Source organism: Eschrichtius robustus, chromosome 15 (assembly GCF_028021215.1).
Source record: "Eschrichtius robustus isolate mEscRob2 chromosome 15, mEscRob2.pri, whole genome shotgun sequence".
NCBI lineage: Eukaryota > Metazoa > Chordata > Mammalia > Artiodactyla > Eschrichtiidae > Eschrichtius > Eschrichtius robustus.
Window position 1 is genome coordinate 85,182,222 of NC_090838.1, and position 18,060 is coordinate 85,200,281.

At 39.7% G+C, this 18,060-nt stretch overlaps 1 protein-coding gene across 1 annotated transcript in view; it reads right to left on the reverse strand.

Annotated features, from left to right (window-relative positions):
* The window catches only part of ACOXL (acyl-CoA oxidase like), a 369,695-nt gene that overhangs the window by 116,968 nt on the left and 234,667 nt on the right, over window positions 1-18,060 (reverse strand). Inside the window, 1 exon segment of the mRNA XM_068564616.1 lies at window positions 8,097-8,206. Coding sequence (XP_068420717.1) covers window positions 8,097-8,206 — 110 coding nt within the window.

Genomic DNA, 18,060 nt, shown 5'->3' on the forward strand with positions numbered 1-18,060 from the left:
AAAGATGTCACAAAGAAAGAAAACTACAGGCCAATATCACTAATGAACATAGATGCAAAAATCCTCAACAAAATACTAGCAAACAGAATCCAACAGCACATTAAAAGGATCATACACCATGATCAAGTGGGGTTTATCCCAGGAATGCAAGGATTCTTCAATATATGCAAACTAATCAATGTGATACACCATATTCACAAATTGAAGGAGAAAAATCATATGATCATCTCAATAGATGCAGAAAAAGCTTTCGACAAAATTCAATACCATTTATGATAAAAACCTTCCAGAAAGTAGGCATAGAGGGTCTTACCTCAACATAATAAAGGCGATATATGACAAACCCATAGCCAACATTGTCCTCAATGGTGAAAAACTGAAACCATTTCCACTAAGATCAGGAACGAGACAAGGTTGCCCACTCTCACCACTATTATTCAACATAGTTTTGGAAGTTTTAGCCACAGCAATCAGAGAAGAAAAAGAAATAAAAGGAATCCAAATCGGAAAAGAAGAAGTAAAGCTCTCACAGTTTGCAGATGACATGACACTATACATAGAGAATCCAAAGATGTTACCAGAAAACCACTACAGCTAATCAATGAATTTGGCAATGTAGCAGGATACAAAATTAATGCACAGAAATCTCTTGCATTCCTATACGCTAATGATGAAAAATCTGAAAGAGAAATTAAGGAAACACTCCCATTTACCACTGCAACAAAAAGAATAAAATGCCTAGGAATTAACCTACCTAAGGAGACAAAAGACCTGTATGCAGAAAACTATAAGAAACTGATGAAAGAAATTAAAGATGATACCAACAAATGTAGAGATATACCATGTTCTTGGATTGGAAGAATCAACATTGTGAAAATGACTATACTACCCAAAGCGATCTACAGATTCAATGCAATTCCTATCAAACTACCAATGGCATTTTTCACAGAACTAGAACAAAAAATCTCACAATTTGTATGGAAACACAAAAGACCCCGAATAGCCAAAGCAATCTTGAGAAAGAAAAATGGAGCTGGAACAATCAGGCTCCTGTACTTCAGACTATACTACAAAGCTACAGTATTCAAGACAGTATGGTACAGGCACGAAAACAGAAATATAGATCAATGAAACAGGATAGAAAGCCCAGAGATAAACCTACGCACATATGGTCACCTTATCTTTGATAAAGGAGGCAAGAATATACAGTGGAGAAAAGACAGCCTCTTCAATAAGTGGTGCTGGGAAAACTGGACAGCTATATGTAAAAGAATGAAATTAGAACACTCCCTAACACCATACACAAAAATAAACTCAAAATGGATTAAAGACCTAAATGTAAGGCCAGATGGTATCAAACTCTTAGAGGAAAACATGGGCAGAACACTCTATGACATAAATCACAGCAAGATCCTTTTTGACCCACCTCCTAGAGAAATGGAAATAAAAACAAAAATAAACAAATGGGACCTAATGAAACTTAAAAGCTCTTGCACAGCAAAGGAAACCATAAACAAGACAAAAAGACAATCTGCAGAATGGTAAAAAAATATTTGCAAATGAAGCAACGGACAATCTTCAAAATTTACAAGCAGTTCATGCAGCTCAACATTTAAAAAACAAACAACCCAATCCAAAAATGGGCAGAAGACCTAAATAGACATTTCTCCAAAGAAGATTTACAGATTGCCAACAGACACATGAAAGGATGCTCAACATCACTAATCATCAGAGAAATGCAAATCAAAACTACAATGAGGTATCACCTCACACAAGTCAGAATGGCCATCATCAAAAAATCTACACACAATAAATGCTGGAGAGGGTGTGGAGAAAAGGGAACCCTCTCGCACTGTTGGTGGGAATGTAAATTGATACAGCCACTATGGAGAACAGTATGGAGGTTCCTTAAAAAACTAAAGATAGAACTACCATACGACCCAGCAATCCCACTACTGGGCATATACCCTGAGAAAACCATAATTCAAAAAGAGTCATGTACCACAATGTTCCTTGCAGCTCTACTTACAATAGCCAGGACATGGAAGCAACCTAAGTGTCCATCATCAGATGAATGGATAAAGAAGATGTGGCACATATATACAATGGAATATTACTCAGCCGTAAAAAGAAATGAAATGGAGGTATTTGTAATGAGGTGGATGGAGTTAGAGTCTGTCATACAGAGTGAAGTAAGTCAGAAAGAGAAAAACAAATACAGTATGCTAACACATATATATGGAATCTAAGGGAAAAAAGAAAAAATGTCATGAAGAACCTAGTGGCAAGATGGGAATAAAGACACAGACCTACTAAAGAATGGACTTGAGGATATGGGGAAGGGGAGGGGTGAGACGTGACAGGGTGAGGGAGTGTCATGGACATATATACACTACCAAATGTAAAATAGATAGCTAGTGGGAAGCAGCCGCATAGCACAGGGACATCAGCTCGGTGCTTTGTGACCGCCTGGGGGGGTGGGATGGGGAGGGTGGGAGGGAGGGAGATGCGGGAGGGAGGAGATATGGGAACGTGTGTATATGTGTAGCTGATTCACGTTGTTATAAAGCAGAAAATAACACACCACTGTGAAGCAATTATACTTCAATAAAGATGTTTAAAAAAAAAAAAAAGAAGATGTGGCACATATATACAATAGAATATTACTCAGCCATAAAAGGAAACGAAATTGAGTTATTTGTAGTGAGGTGGATGGACCTAGAGTCTGTCATACAGAGTGAAGTAGGTCAGAAAGAGAAAAACAAATACTGTATGCTAACACATATATATGGAATCTTTAAAAAAAAAATGGTTCTGAAGAACCTAGGGGCAGGACAGGAATATGGACTCAGACGTAGAGAATGGACTTGAGGACACAGGGAGGGGAAGGGTAAGCTGGGATGAAGTGAGAGAGTGGCATGGACATATATACACTACCAAATCTAAAATAGATAGCTAGTGGGAAGCAGCCGCATAGCACAGGGAGATCAGCTCGGTGCTTTGTGACCACCTAGAGGGTTGGGATAGGGAAGGTGGGAGGGAGATGCAAAAGGGAGGGGATATGGGGATGTATGTATACATATAGCTGATTCACTTTGTTATACAGCAGAAACTAACACACCATTGTAAAGCAATTATACTCCAATAAAGATGTTAAAAAAAAAGATTTGTGTCTTTTATTGTAGGTAAATTCTACGTAAGTAGAAAAACCTGTAACCAAATATTGAACTCTAGTTAATGATGTGCATTCCAAATTATTTATTATTTAGAAGTATGCTGATGTCTGTTTACTTTGAAGTGCACCAGCAAAAGAAAAGATGAATTGAAGGATGGGTTGAGGGGTTGGTACATGGATATATATACATGATAGAGTAATCACAGCCACAGGTTAATAGTTGACTCTCTATGGTGAGTATATGAATGTTCCCTACAATTATTTCAATTTTCCTGAGTGTCTGAAAATGTTCATAATATAAATGGCACAGCATTCAAGTACAGCGCAGAATCTTGCCTTTCCTCAGCCTCCACAGTCTCCTAGGGATCCACAGGCTGATGAGATCCGTGAGGGCTCCAGTGGCAACCCCTTGGGAGAGGGGGAGAGGCAGCACTCATTGGGACAAGAAAGGGCAGAATGGAGCTGTTGCAGAACCAAGTACAGCCCCAATCAGAGCCAAGCCCTGGCCTCCTCACCTAGTCTCATGGAACCTTTCCAGTACCATGATTGACTCCCCCCACTGTTCAGAGGAAGGCTAGCCTCTGGGTGTCCATACATATGGCTGCCTACCTGGAGGGATTTCAGGGCACCAGGAAGTTCTCACCCCTTCTTTCCTCGTGTCCCCACCTGCTCATGGGTACTTCTCTTGTGAGTTGTCAATAAGACTGCCATCCAGCGGCTCTACTTGCATATAAGCTCCATGAAGGCTGAGAACCCACAGTTACTGCTGTATTGTCAACACCTAGAGAAGTGCCCCATACACTATGTGTGTGGAAATGTGTTGGATGACAAAGGTTTTTCTTAATATACATAAAAATGAGAGTAAGTAAGGTTTGGGGACTTAAGGAGATAAACACAGCCAGCCTGAATCAGTAAAACCGGGATGTGTGGGAGAGAGAAGTGCACTGTTTTGGAGGTTAATAACCGAGACAAAATAAATGGACTGGAACTTTCCAAATATTTACAATTGGAATACTGCCTTTGGCACATCTCAAGTCTATCTTGGAAGACTTGCTAGGAATATAGATTTGCATATCGGCGAGAGTCTGTTTTGCTTTCGAAATGATGGAAACAAGCCCTGCTCCGTTATCTGGAAGAGAAATGGAGGGGCAGATGATTTGTAGCTAGCTGGGGAACACGATTCGTGAATGGATGGAACTGATTCTGATGGGAATTGTACTGTTCTTTCAACTCCTTATATGTTGGAAATTTTCCAGCTAATAAATTTTGGGGAAAGCTATCAGCACTACAAAATGCCCATTCAGGGCTAGAAATATTAAAAAGACTCGCTGACTTTTTAGAGTGTGCAAGGACAAACTGAGACAAAACCAAGGGAAGCTGTATAAAATAAAAACTTCCGAAAAAAAAACCAAACCCCAAACCGAGGGAGACTTAAGTGAAACAGTCCTAGGATATGGGATCTGATGTTTCCAGCTTTAAGATCGACTGCAGTTCGAATAAACAGGAACCTGAGCAGTAGTTTAAAAAAAAAGGGGGGGGAGGGGGGTAAGACAGAACGCAGATTTTTAAAATTTCACTTCATGCCAACAGACATGAAATGTCCCATACTATATTTATTGTGTTTCCCATGTCTCTTATTACGATTGTAAGATTATACTTTTTAATGAATAGTTTCCTTGGAAATTAGTTCAATACATTTGGGTTATGAAGACCAAAGTCTCCTTCCAAATAAAAATAATAATTTTAAAAATGCACAAAAGAAAAAAGCACAATAAGCTCCTCAAAAGTAGAACAAAGGAGGCAGTACATTTATGAGCATAAATCAATAAAGTAAACAAAATTGAGTGTTTCTTAAGCATGCAGGGGTTATTTATCATATTAACTGATTAAAGAAGAAATATCATAATTTAATAGATAAAAATCATTTGCAGTAAAATTCATCTAATAATAAGAAGAATATGTTAAAAATAACAGTAAAAGGAGCTTCTTTAGGAAGTAAAGTGTGTCTATCAAAAAACTTTAGCAAATGTCATTCTTAATAGTGAAATATTAAACTAATATTAAACTAATTCTTTTTAAAACCAGGGATAAAACACTTTCTCACAAAAAAGAATAACTGAAAGGAAGAAATAAAAATTCATTATTTGCAGATGGTAGGACTGTCTACCCCAAAGAATCTATAAGCACATTTAAAAGAAATTTTTTTACGGTCAGGTTTATATATTGTACAAAATCCAACTGCACGTATAATAAATCAGCAACAACAAAACCCAGAATTTTAAAAATATTGTTTTTACAACAACAACAAAATTCTAGTGTACCTAGTAATAAATCTGTCTGAGGTTATACTATGTTTGAAAGAAATTATCAAACTCTGGGAGACACTTGGGAGATTAACATTTCTGAGAGGAAGTTCAGTTTTATAAGCATGTCAATTTTTCTGCAAATCTATAGATTTAATACACTTTCAGAGAAAATTCCAGTAGATTTTTTTAAATTGTGGTAAAATAAACATAACATAAAATCTACTACCTTAACCATTTTTAAGAGTACAGTTCAGTGGCATTAAGTACATTCACTTGATCATGCAACCATCACTAATATGCATCTCCAAAATTTTTTCACCTTCCCAAACTGAAATTCTGTACCCAGTGAACACTAACTCCCATTTCTTCCTCCTCCTAGCCACTGGTAACCACTATTCTACTTTCTGTCTCTATGAACTTGGCTACTCTAGATACCTTATATAAGGGCAACTATACAATATTTGTCCTTTTGCTGTATGCAAGTTCTTTTTTTTTTTGGAGGAACTTGACAAACTTAACTCTAAAACTTATGTGGACATGCAAAAGAACCCAGAATAGCCAACAATTCTGAATTATATTTTAAAGGTAATAATATAATAATATTATATATAATAAGTACCATATAATACTATTATACTATTATAAATCTAGTGGAATTGAGATGGTGTATTGTTGAATTAAGAATATACAAATAGACTAGGAACCAAATAGCCCCCAAATGGACTCCTGCATATATAAAAGTTTAATAAATGCCAGAGGGGACGTTCCAGATCACTTGGGAAAGACTGTCAATTCAGTATATGGGGCTGGAACAACTGACAATCCCTACAGGAGAAAAAAAAAAATGAAATTAAATCCCTCCCTCACACCACAGACAAAAATTTCTAATGGATTCAAAATGTGAAAGGTGAAACTCTCAAACTTTAAAAAGTGTATATTTCATGATGTCAAAGTAGACAAGATATGGAAAAGATTGATAAACTCAATTGTAATTTAAGAATTTCTGTTAATCAAAAAACACCATAAAGAAAATATAAGACAAGCCACAAACGTGGAGAAGAGAACTGTAACATCTAAAAGTCAATAAGACTAAGACCAAAAAAAAAAAAAAAAAGAAAAATTGGCAAAAGGCATGACAGGCATTTCACATAAGAAGAAATACAAATGGCAAATAGACATGTGAAAGCATACTCAATTGTAACAGTAATATGAAAATGCAATTTTAAAGCATAGTGAGAGATCTTTTTCTTATGCTATATTGACAAAAATTAAGTCTGATAATACCAAGTGTTAGTTCCATAAGACACATGCTGCTGGTGGGGATATAAATTTGTACAATCACTGAAAAATAATTTGATATGATGTAGTAAAGTTGGACATTGGCATACCCACAACACAGCAATTTCACTCCTGGGTCATATATGCTACTGAGGAGTGTTTTTCAAACAATAGATTGCAAATGGCTAAAATGGCTCATGAAATCAGTTTAAAGGATTGAGATCAGTATTTTTAAAAAACAAAATTAAAAAATATCAGAGAGCATTATGAGTAATAGGATGAGCATTGTCTCATGAAATGTTTGTTTCACTTGTGTCTGTGGTGGGGAGGGAGGGCAGGAGACTCTATGAGTGTGTGGGTGTCTACGGTGATGGAAAACATATTTTTCTGAGTCACAGCAACTAAATTTGAAAGCCCTGTAGAAATTCTTGCCCACGTTCCCCAGAAAACATGTACAAGATTTTTCATAAGAGCGTGTTCAAAATGTCAAAAACACAACCCAAATATCCACTGATACTGGAGATTAAAATGGATGAGCAACTTGTGTCACAGACACAGGATGAAATATTATGAGCACAGACAGAAGCTCTTCAGCCACACATAACAACTTGGATGAACCTAAGAAACAAAATATTGAGTGAAAACAGGAAGCTACAGAATACCACACACATTGTGCCTCATTTATCAAGCTTAAAGACAATACGAAAAAATCAAAGAAAACAACCCAAAGCACAGATCTTGAAGCCAGACTATCTGGGTTCAAATCCTAGCTCTGTCACCTAGTGGCATGTAACCTTGGGCAAAACACTTAACCTCTGTGCCTGTTTCCTCATCTGTGAAATGGAAATAATAACCTACCTCATGGGGTGTTTAGGATTAAAACCTGTAAAGTCCTTGGAACAGTGAACATGCCAAAAAGAAGGAACAGGTATAGGAAGAACAGAATTAGCAATGTTCTGGTTCTTAAGTTGGTTTGTGGGTGCATGAGTATTGAAGATACATATTCATTTATTTTTTCCACATATCAATATTTTTTTAATTTTATATTGGAGTATAGTTGATTTACAACGTTGTGTTAGTTTCAGGTGTACAGCAAAGTGGTTTAGCTATACATATACATATATCAATTCTTTTTCAGATTCTTTTCCCATATAGGTTATTACAGAGTACTGAGTAGAGTTCCCTATGCTATACAGTAGGTTCTTGATGATTCTCTCTTTTATATCAATATTTAAAATTTAAACAAGAGTGAGTCGTGCCATGACAAGGCCCTGTATACTCAGGCTCAAGAATAAGACACTGGGTCAACGATGTTGGCAGCCTGAATGGTCACGTACCTGGTTCTCAGCTTGTCACCCCCTGATTCCGTCCAGTTTCGGGGCAGGCTGGAGATGGGTCTTTCTTCATACTGCTTGGTGTACTGAGCCAGCAGTTCCTGAACCACAACCTGCACATAGAGTTTATCACTTGTCAGCCATTTGTCAAAAATGCAATAAATGCCAGAGTGTCTTTAACTGCTGCAGCAAGGTAAGGTCCAGCTACTTCTAGCAAACTCTTTGGAAGGACCCAAAGACAAGACTCATCCTTCCTGAGGCCTCCACTTCCCCATAGCAGTGGCCCTTACTCACCACTCTCCCTCCATTCTCCATGGCCAGCTTAACTAGCTAACTACTCACTGCTCTCTTTTCCCTTTGAGGCATCAGCCTTTAATGTGGTCCCAAGACCAACCATTTTAGGTGACACTTCAGATAAAACCTACTTGCCTTCCCTGGACCGGATGGGTGGCTGGTCTGTTTTCTTTTTTGCCTCTGATATTCTATGGTTGATTAGGCCTTTGGGGAACCATACTGAAATGTACAGTAAAACAATCTCGATCAATCGCTTTCCTCACAGCTTTAAAGTTATAATGTGGGCCTAAAACACTGCAGGCTTGTCCAGGTTTGTTAAAAGAAGATGTCCAGGGCTAGGCTGCTGTAGAGAGAGGCCCAGGTGACAGTGAGCAGTGACTGCTAAGCACGTCAGCGAGGCCACCTTGGGCCAGCCTGCCCCGCCAAGCCTCCAGCTGACTGCCAGGCAGGAGTGAGCCCCGGCGAGGCCAGCAGAGGAATCGCATCATGAGAGCTCAGCCCAAACTGCCAACCTACAAACGATGAACTAACAACTGCGTGCCGTCATAAGGCACTATCTTTGGGGGCGGGGTTGTTACACAGCCATAAGTTGCTTATTCATTCTCACATGAGTACCAATTTTAGAATATTTCCTTCTTCGTTTCACATACATTCATGTTTTTATATAGATTACATAAAATGTTATAATGCTTTCAATCAATAGGATATCATAAATGATATTTTTGGTTCACAATCTGTTTTGGATTCTATTTATCTGTTTAATGGCTGTATAATATTCTTTGGAGAAATCATACCTAATTAAACATTTCCATTCAATTAGATATTTACGTTGTTTCCAATTTTATACTGTCATTAATATCCTTGGTATCAATATATTCAGACAAATAGCACTGTCCTCTTTTTGATTATTACCTGAGAATAAATCCAATGAGCTTGACTGATGCAATGGTTCTTAAAGAGGGCCACCCTGGCTATGAGAGGGATGCTGGAAACTTGTCAAGGCACATTTGCCTGGGTGACTTTATTGGCATTGGTGGGCAGAGCCAGGCAATGCATGGGACACTCTAACCCAACAGAGGACTGTGCCACATCCAGTGTCCTGTTGAATGCCATGCACTCAAACTCATGAAGCCAATTGATAGCCCAGAGCCTGACTCTTACACTAAAGCTTTCAGGTTCTCCCCGACCTGGGTCTGTGGAAGATTAAACTCCCCTGCCCCCTTGAATTCGAGGCAGCCATGGGACTGGCTTTAGGTCAGTGACATGTAAGCTGGTGCGATGGTCCCAGTTATGATTGGTCCATAGCCTGGACTTCAGTCTACATTGGAGATGCTACAGCAACTCCATGTATAGAGGCATTGTTAAGTCTTACTATGTTGTTATGCTGATTACACATTCCTTTTGTTTCTTTGAAGTATTGTCTTGAATTCTTGAAATCATGTGCCTAGATAAGTTATATTACCCGTGACTTCATTTCAGGATAATAAAGGGGGTGTCACAAAATATTTACTATGAAAAAGAGGGCATTAGGTCCAATGAGCTTGAGGGTCACCGTATTATGGGTCAAAGGACCTAAACTTTTTTGTGGCTTCTGCTATACATAGTAAGTGTAAAAATCGAACACTGCTAGCAACGGGAAAATGGGGGAAATTAACTTTGACTAGAATTAAACTTAAAATGATATAGAAATCAAGGTCAGTTTCACCGACATCACTAGGATTAACACATCCTTTGTTTTTGTTCATCTGTTAAAGTTATGATGGCTCTAACTCCATCACCCTCTTGTTACAAGAGCAAAAACATTCCCAGCATTAAAAATTGGTCCGATTCTCACCCCTCCCCTCATACCTTTACTTGCTTTATTTTTCCACATTGAATTTATTGCTACCTGAGGACAGAGAGCATTACAACTTGCTATTGGTTTCTTGGCCTTCTGCTGCCTGGAAGGTAAGTGCCAGGAGGTCGGAATTTGTTCATCTTTGTGCCCTCAAACAATGTGCAACACAGAGATAGGAGTTGAGGAATCTTTCTTAAATAAGTGAATAAATAAATAAATCTTCTTCCAATGTTTAGTATCTCATCTGATCTTTTCAATTCCTTAATAATTTCCTTTAACTTTTGTCTCTACGTCCACCTTTCTGATTTAAGCAACTTAACATTGGGAAAATCAACTCGTTTTAACTAGATTTAAAATTAGAAGAACATAATAACTCAGTTTAGGTGCTAAACTTAAAAGACAGACACACTGGGGCCTAGCTAATATCACAAAAGCAGATTCTTCAGTTTAGATCTTTGCTCCTTTCTCTTTACTTTTTGCTCCTTGCTTTTGGAATCATTCCTCTTTTTCTAGGTCATGAGACAAGAAAACCTGATTTTCTAAAATGAGTTTATTTTCTGCTATTGATGCCCCTTGGTGAAGAATTAAGTGGTTGAAGCCATCAGCTACCATGGGGTTTGGGCAGGACAGTCTCTAAAGTCAGTAGTTTATTTGATAAATGACCAGGGGGAAGCAAAGATAGATCAGTCACCCTCTCAACTGAGTGTGCAATGAAGATGTGCTTTTTTTGACCTCATGTATGTGTTCCTGAATACATTATAACATATAATATATATAAATTATATAATAAATAATAAATTTAAAAATATAAATAAATTATATAACATTATATAAAATATATAATATACTATATTTATATATACATATAATTTTAACTTTCTATTTTAAAATAATTATATACACAAAAAGTTGCAAAATTAAAATAGAACAGAGAGGTTTTATCTAGTCATCACCCAGATTACCCCAAAAGTGATATCTCACGTGCAATAATGATGATCAAACCTAGGAAATTCAGTAAATTTGTATACATTGAATGTTTTAGTTGTAATAAAGATTTCATTATTTAAAAATGAACCCAGTAGTAAAATAAACCCATTTTATAAAATAAAATATATTTCCTTTCAATACAAGTAATTACATCCTCATCTAGGTCTGGTGTTTTGAAAACTTACACCAGATTTTCTTAAGACAACCTGTGAGGTTATTTCTTTCCAGGCGATTGTTTCTGTGGTGGTGGTGTTTTTGTGGCTCTTCACACAGTTCTCTTGTTCAACGTGTGAATACTCTTTATTTTCTTCTATTTACTTGATAAATTCCCAGGGATTGAGTCCTGCTGTACCTGCTCAGGAGTCTCTTTCTTAAGAGAACTCCAGGGGACTAAGCAGCCAGAACAGCTATGTTCTTGCCTTTTGTAAAAGATCCCATCTGCAGAAGGAATCAAGCTAATCTACAGCCAGCATTTGGAAGCCATGAGCCTGAGCAAGGATGCAGAATAATGACATCACAAACATGCATTTGTAACGAATATCCTATGCATCAGGGGACACTGATTCTGGAGCATCAATAAAAATTATTTTTTAGGTCGAATGGCTTTTCAAGGCATCTAGGAGGCAACTAGCGTTTCTACATGCTGAGTATTTCACTGATTTATGCCAGCTACAGTGAAACTGGGATTTAAAAGTCTAACAAATAGTATCTGCTACCAAGGCAGAAACGCTTAGAGTCAATTAGGATAGCAAACACGGTCTCTAAGGAAAAGCCAGCAGATGTCATCCGCTCTATAACAGGACAAGGCAGGCAGTGAGGCTGCACTCAGGTCTATACCACGTAGGGCGATGGATTCACTCAAAGTGGCAGTACTTGTGGCAATGGGGTCCCAAATCATGCCCTAGGCAGGACTGGCTATGGAATTTGGGACCCGGGGCAAAACAAAAATGCAGAGTCCCGTGTTCAAAAATTATTAAGAATTTCAAGATGGTGAGAGCAGAGCAGCAAACCAAGCACAGACCCTTCTGAGCACAAGGTCTTGTACGACTGCACAGATTTTGCCCCACGAAGCTGGCCCTGGCCCTGAGGGTCCCAGGAGGATGGGCAGACACAAATGTAACTGCGTGGTCTGGGTTTTTATTACAGCTACATCTGGCAACTCAAGGTGACTTAGGGCAGCTCAGGGGTCACCCAGGGAGTGAGGCTGCAGAAAAGGCCAACTGGACATGGTCCTCCACTAAGGACGTTATTTTCCTCTTTTAGATGCTGGATATCCCATCAAGGTAAGATTTCTTAGACGACGATCTGTAAAGATTCCCTGGCTAGAAGGAAAGAAAAAGAGAGAAAGAGAGGAAGGAAGGAAGGGAGGGAGGGAGGGAGGGAGGGAGGGAGGGATAGAGGAAGGGTGGAAGGGAGGGAGGGAGGGAGGGAGGGAGGGAGGGATAGAGGAAGGGAGGAAGGGAGGGAGGGAGGGAGAGAGGAAGGGAGGGAGGAGGGAAGGAAGGGGGAAAGAAAGAAAAGAGAAAGAAAGAAGGAAAGAAAGAAAGAAAGGGAGGGAGAGAGGAAGGAAGGAAGGAAGAAGGAAGGAAGGAAGGAAGGAAAGAAAGAAAGAAAGAAGGAAGGAAGGAAGGAAGGAAAGAAAGAAAGAAAGAAAGAAAGAAAGAAAGAAAGAAAGGAAAGAAAGAAAGGAAGGAAGGAAGGAAGGAAGGAAGGAAGGAAAGAAAGAAAGAAAGAAGGAAGGAAGGAAGGAAGGAAGGAAGGAAAGAAAGAAAGAAAGAAAGAAAGAAAGAAAGGAAAGAAAGAAAGGAAGGAAGGAAGGAAGGAAGGAAGGAAGGAAAGAAAGAAAGAAAGAAGAAGGAAGGAAGGAAGGAAGGAAAGAAAGAAAGAAAGAAAAGAAAGAAAGAAAGAAAGGGAGGGAGAGAGGAAGGAAGGAAGGAAGAAGGAAGGAAGGAAGGAAGGAAAGAAAGAAAGAAAGAAGGAAGGAAGGAAGGAAGGAAAGAAAGAAAGAAAGAAGGAAGGAAGGAAGGAAGGAAAGAAAGAAAGAAAGAAAAGAAAGAAAGAAAGAAAGGGAGGGAGAGAGGAAGGAAGGAAGGAAGAAGGAAGGAAGGAAGGAAGGAAAGAAAGAAAGAAAGAAGGAAGGAAGGAAGGAAGGAAAGAAAGAAAGAAAGAAGGAAGGAAGGAAGGAAGGAAAGAAAGAAAGAAAGGAAAGAAAGAAAGGAAGGAAGGAAGGAAAGAAAGAAAGAAAGAAGGAAGGAAGGAAGGAAAGAAAGAAAGAAAGAAGGAAGGAAGGAAGGAAGGAAGGAAAGAAAGAAAGAAAGAAAGGAAAGAAAGAAAGGAAGGAAGGAAGGAAAGAAAGAAAGAAAGAAGGAAGGAAGGAAGGAAGGAAGGAAAGAAAGAAAGAAAGAAAGAAAAGAAAGAAAGGAAGAAAGGAAGGAAGGAAGAAAGAAAGAAAAAGAAAGAAAGAGAAAAGAAGGAAGAAGGAAGGAAGGAAGACAAGGAGACAGAGAGAGAGAGGGAGGGAGGGAGGGAGGAGAGCAAGAGAGAGGGAGGGAGCGAGATTGATTTCCGTGCAGAAAATGAAGAAGTCACTTTGATGAGCACAGAAGTACAGATAAAGGTTCAGAAGGCTCTCTTTCTCCCAAACCTCACACATGGAGCTCTTGAGGAGAACTTTCAATAGTTAGATGCTGCAACATCTGGTCTTGAAAGAATTAGTGCCAGCTCTGTTATGGGTCAATGGATTTGGAAAGAGAAAACTAAAACGTCTGTTCAAACTACCTTGGTCAGCTTTTCTAAGAGTGCATCATCTCAAAGTCCCTCCAAGTTCCCCAAAATGAACGAGCACATTTTGTACATGCTTCGTATCGATTCTATCCCCTAAGCAGATCTTCGAGCTGTCCCCCTCCCGCTATTTCCGATGCCAGCCCCCTGGCCTGGGCAGCACCTCCTTCCTCTAGGCTGAGACTCGGTCCCAAGCCTGCTCTTCCTGCCCCACCGATGGCCTTTGCAGCCTTCACTAGGCCGGCCTCTGCCTACCTCTGGTCCCATTTCACACACCTCTCTTTGTTGCTGCCATCATCAGGGGTGATTCTGGGTATAACTCCCCATCTGTAGGTCTCTGGGAAGGTCAGTTGGAACTATGTGCCTCTGATTCTGCTGGGTCAGGCAGACCCTCAGCCCATGCCCTTGTTCTCTCTCTCCAAGAGGCCCTCAGAAGAGGAAGGCAGTTTCACCTTTCAGGAAAGCTGAGCTGCCATCTGCAGCCTGGTCACCCCCGTACCGGCTGCTCCTCGTACCCCTGCTCTCGCAGCCAGATCTCAGGCCCTTTTTGTTTTTTTTTAACATCTTTATTGGAGTGTAATTGCTTTACAATGGTGTGTTAGTTTCTGCTTTATAACAAAGTGAATCAGTTATACATATATCCCCATATCTCTTCCCTCTTGCGTCTCCCTCCCTCCCACCCTCCCTATCCCACCCCTCTAGGTGGTCACAAAGCACCGAGCTCATCTCCCTGTGCTATGTGGCTGCTTCCCACTAGCTATCTATTTGACATTTGGTAGTGTATATATGTCCATGCCTCTCTCTCACCCTGTCACATCTCAAGGCCCTGCAGCTGGGGTGACCCAACCTCTGATTTTAGGAGTATCTGCACTGTGTTTTTTCTGGCAACTCAACATCTCCACCTGCTGATCACTAGGGTTCACCTACAGCCAGAAGGCTGGGGCCCCAGTGAGAATGTCCTTTCTGGTTTACTGTGCGGTTCTTTCCAGGAGCAGAGGGAGTCCAGGTTCTGCAGCCTGAGGTCCAGTCCTCACCCAACACCATCCTTGTCCCAAAACCCCATTGTAATACCTGAGGTCCAGCTCATCTGGGAGAAGAATCTGGAATTCACCCCAGTGATGGGGGTTGGGAGAACATTAGGGTTGAAGAGTAAGGTGTGGGTGTGCGTGTGTGTGTGGCCTTTATTCTCTTGAAGAGGTCTCCCTCCCTTTCTTTGTTACTCTTTCTTCCTCCTCTTCCCTCCCTCACTTTTTATATTTAAGGGAGGGACTATTTCTTTTAATGGTTTTAAATAAATTTGATATTTTAAAAATTTTTTTGAAATTTTTAAAAACTTCAAGCCATATTATGGTCTTAAATAAAAAGTAAATGTCTCCTATCCAGTCCCTTACCTCCACGACCTCACTCCAGAAATACCCATTCTTAAGTAGTTTTTGTTCTCCTAGAAGAAGCAGCTTCCAAATGTCAAGGTCAAACAGATTCTTGTGTTATGTTTTAGTCTGCTTCCTATTTGGAACATGCTTTTTATTGAGCAGTTTTATTTTTCCTGGAGTCTTAATGGACTATTTCTCCCCTTGTTTCAAGAAGAACCATATGCCTTTTCCATCATTACTAAGATCTCCCTGCTTCTTAATCATTCTATTTGTTGACCCGAAATCATTTCCTTCTCCAAGGCATTCTTTTGATCCTTCTGACTTCCTGTTCTAATTTGGACTAACTGTGTTCTAGGCCTGCTACACCACTACTACGCAGGTATTTCTTTATAAAGAAACTCCTCTTGGATTAGCTCCAGAAAGCATAGATGTCTTTCTAATTCTTAATTCCTTTTATGCTTTTCTCCAGTTCATCTACAAGTAATATTGTTCAGAAAGTGCATGGCAAGGTAAACTTCCTGAGAATTTGAATATCTGTAAATCTGGCTCATATTTGATGAATAATTTAGCTAGCTATAAAATTTTACGTTCAAAATAACTTTCTTCTGAATTCTAAAGGCATTGTTCCATTTTATTTCAGACCCTGGCCACTCAAAGTGTGGTCCACAGACCAGCAGCGTCAACATCACCGAGGAGCTTGCTAGAAAGCAGAAATGCGGACCCACCCCAGAATCTGAATGCAAACAAGATCCCTAGGAACCTATGGGTGCAGTGGAGTTGAGAGGCTCTGCCCCAGCCTTCAGCGCTGCCGCTAATAGGGCTGAGGTCAATCTGACTCTCTTTTCTTAGTAAATAATCTGATGTTTCTTCAGTCTAAAGTTTGGCGGCCCTCTGTTTGTCCTTACTTGGTGATCTGAAATTCTCCAGGCTGTTTTCAGGCTCTGACCTTTTCTGGTGGGTCCTGCCAATTTCAAGACTTGTGACTTTTTTCAGATCTGGGAAATTGTCTTCTTTTATTTCTCTGGATTTGTCTGCCTTTCTGTGTTCTCTGCTCCCTCCTTCAGGAATGTCATCAGTTTCCTAGACATGATCATCCAGCTCTCTTAGCCTTTCCCTTTTACTTACCTTCACTTAGTTTTGCTGATCTTCATTCTAAGAAGTTTTCTCAAATTTATCCTTTGGCCTTTATATTGGATTTTTTAAGATTAAGCAAACATATAATTTTAATCTACTATGGTTCTTGGCACTATGGTTACTGTGGTTTAATGCACTATGGTTCTCTGAGTGCTCATTTGTCATGGCAGGGTGTTTTCGTCTTACGGATGCAAGGTCATCACACATCTCCAGGGATATTAATTGGTTTTTGCTTCTCCCAGTGCCACTTATTCTATTTGTTCATATTGCTCCTTCTTTCATGTGTTATGGTTTTCCCTTAAGTTTCTGATCATCCTAATTAGATAACCTGTATTATGGAATTACTGTTCATTTGCTTAGGTGTGATGATAGTACTGTGTTTTGTAAGAAAATGTCCTTATTTTAGAAAATGAATGTTGAATTTTTTAGGGATGAAGTGTCTGATGTCTGCAACTTTCAAATGGTTACACACACACACACACAAATATGTGTATAAAAAGAATAAGAAAGAGACCACTTAAATATAGCAAAATGTTAACATTTGGAAGTAGAAAACATGCCCAAGTGTTATTGCACTAGTCTTTCAATTTTCTCTTGAAATTTCCGTTTGAAATTTTCAAAAGTTGGAAATAATAAGAAAAACAAAACAAAATATCTGAATATCATTGGGAAAATACCCCTAGGGGCCTGAAATCCCTAAGGAATCAGCTTTCTTACAGGAAACTAGATACATGCTTGGTTTTTAAGCAAGTCAGGCTGTAGGTCATTTGCATTTTTGCATATATGCTCTTGGACTAATAAACAATGTATGCAAAGTCTCTGACTGATATTCCTTAGGAAATCTGCGGATTAAGAAGGGACCTGTCCTAGTGTACCTCTAATGAAGCAAAAGAAAGTTATAATGGGATTTCATGGGTGTGGGCAGTAATTGGATTTGGTGAAGGGTGTAATTAAATTTCACCAAGGGCCTACAACCTCTGCCCCAGGAAAATAATGAAAGGGTCAGAAGACCTTCTATCTTGCTTAAAGGGAAGTATGTAAAGCCTGCAGAAACTCTGAAGCATGTGCCTGCTCTGTCCACATCTCCTCAATCATGGGACAGCAGCTCTAGTATCTTCAGGACCCCTAAAGAATCCCACCTTCAGACAGAGGGTTGAAAGCCCTGTAAGTAATGGAAGAATACTATGAAAATTACTGACCGGTTTCTGTCCCCTGGTCTCCTGAAATTTCTATCTCCGCTTCGATAAGTGGAATCAAAACAGACTCCAGCCCAGAGAGGGATAGCCTCCCCAACATGGGCTGATTCCAACACTCAAGTGGAAGGCCAGGTTGACCAGTGGAGGGTAGCTAGCGCCATCTTCTCCAGCATTGGGTGGATGCCAGGCAGTCTGAAAGCTCTGGGTACAAAGCAGGGCATGTCAACTGTAGGTTTCCTGGTAGGCTGTGTCGACTGGCAACAAGCAGGCAGGCTCACCCCACTCCTTCCCCAGCAAATCTCAGTCTCTCACCCCAGGAGACTAAGCCCTCCCTGGGCAACCGAAGTGTCCTTCCTACTGTAGGT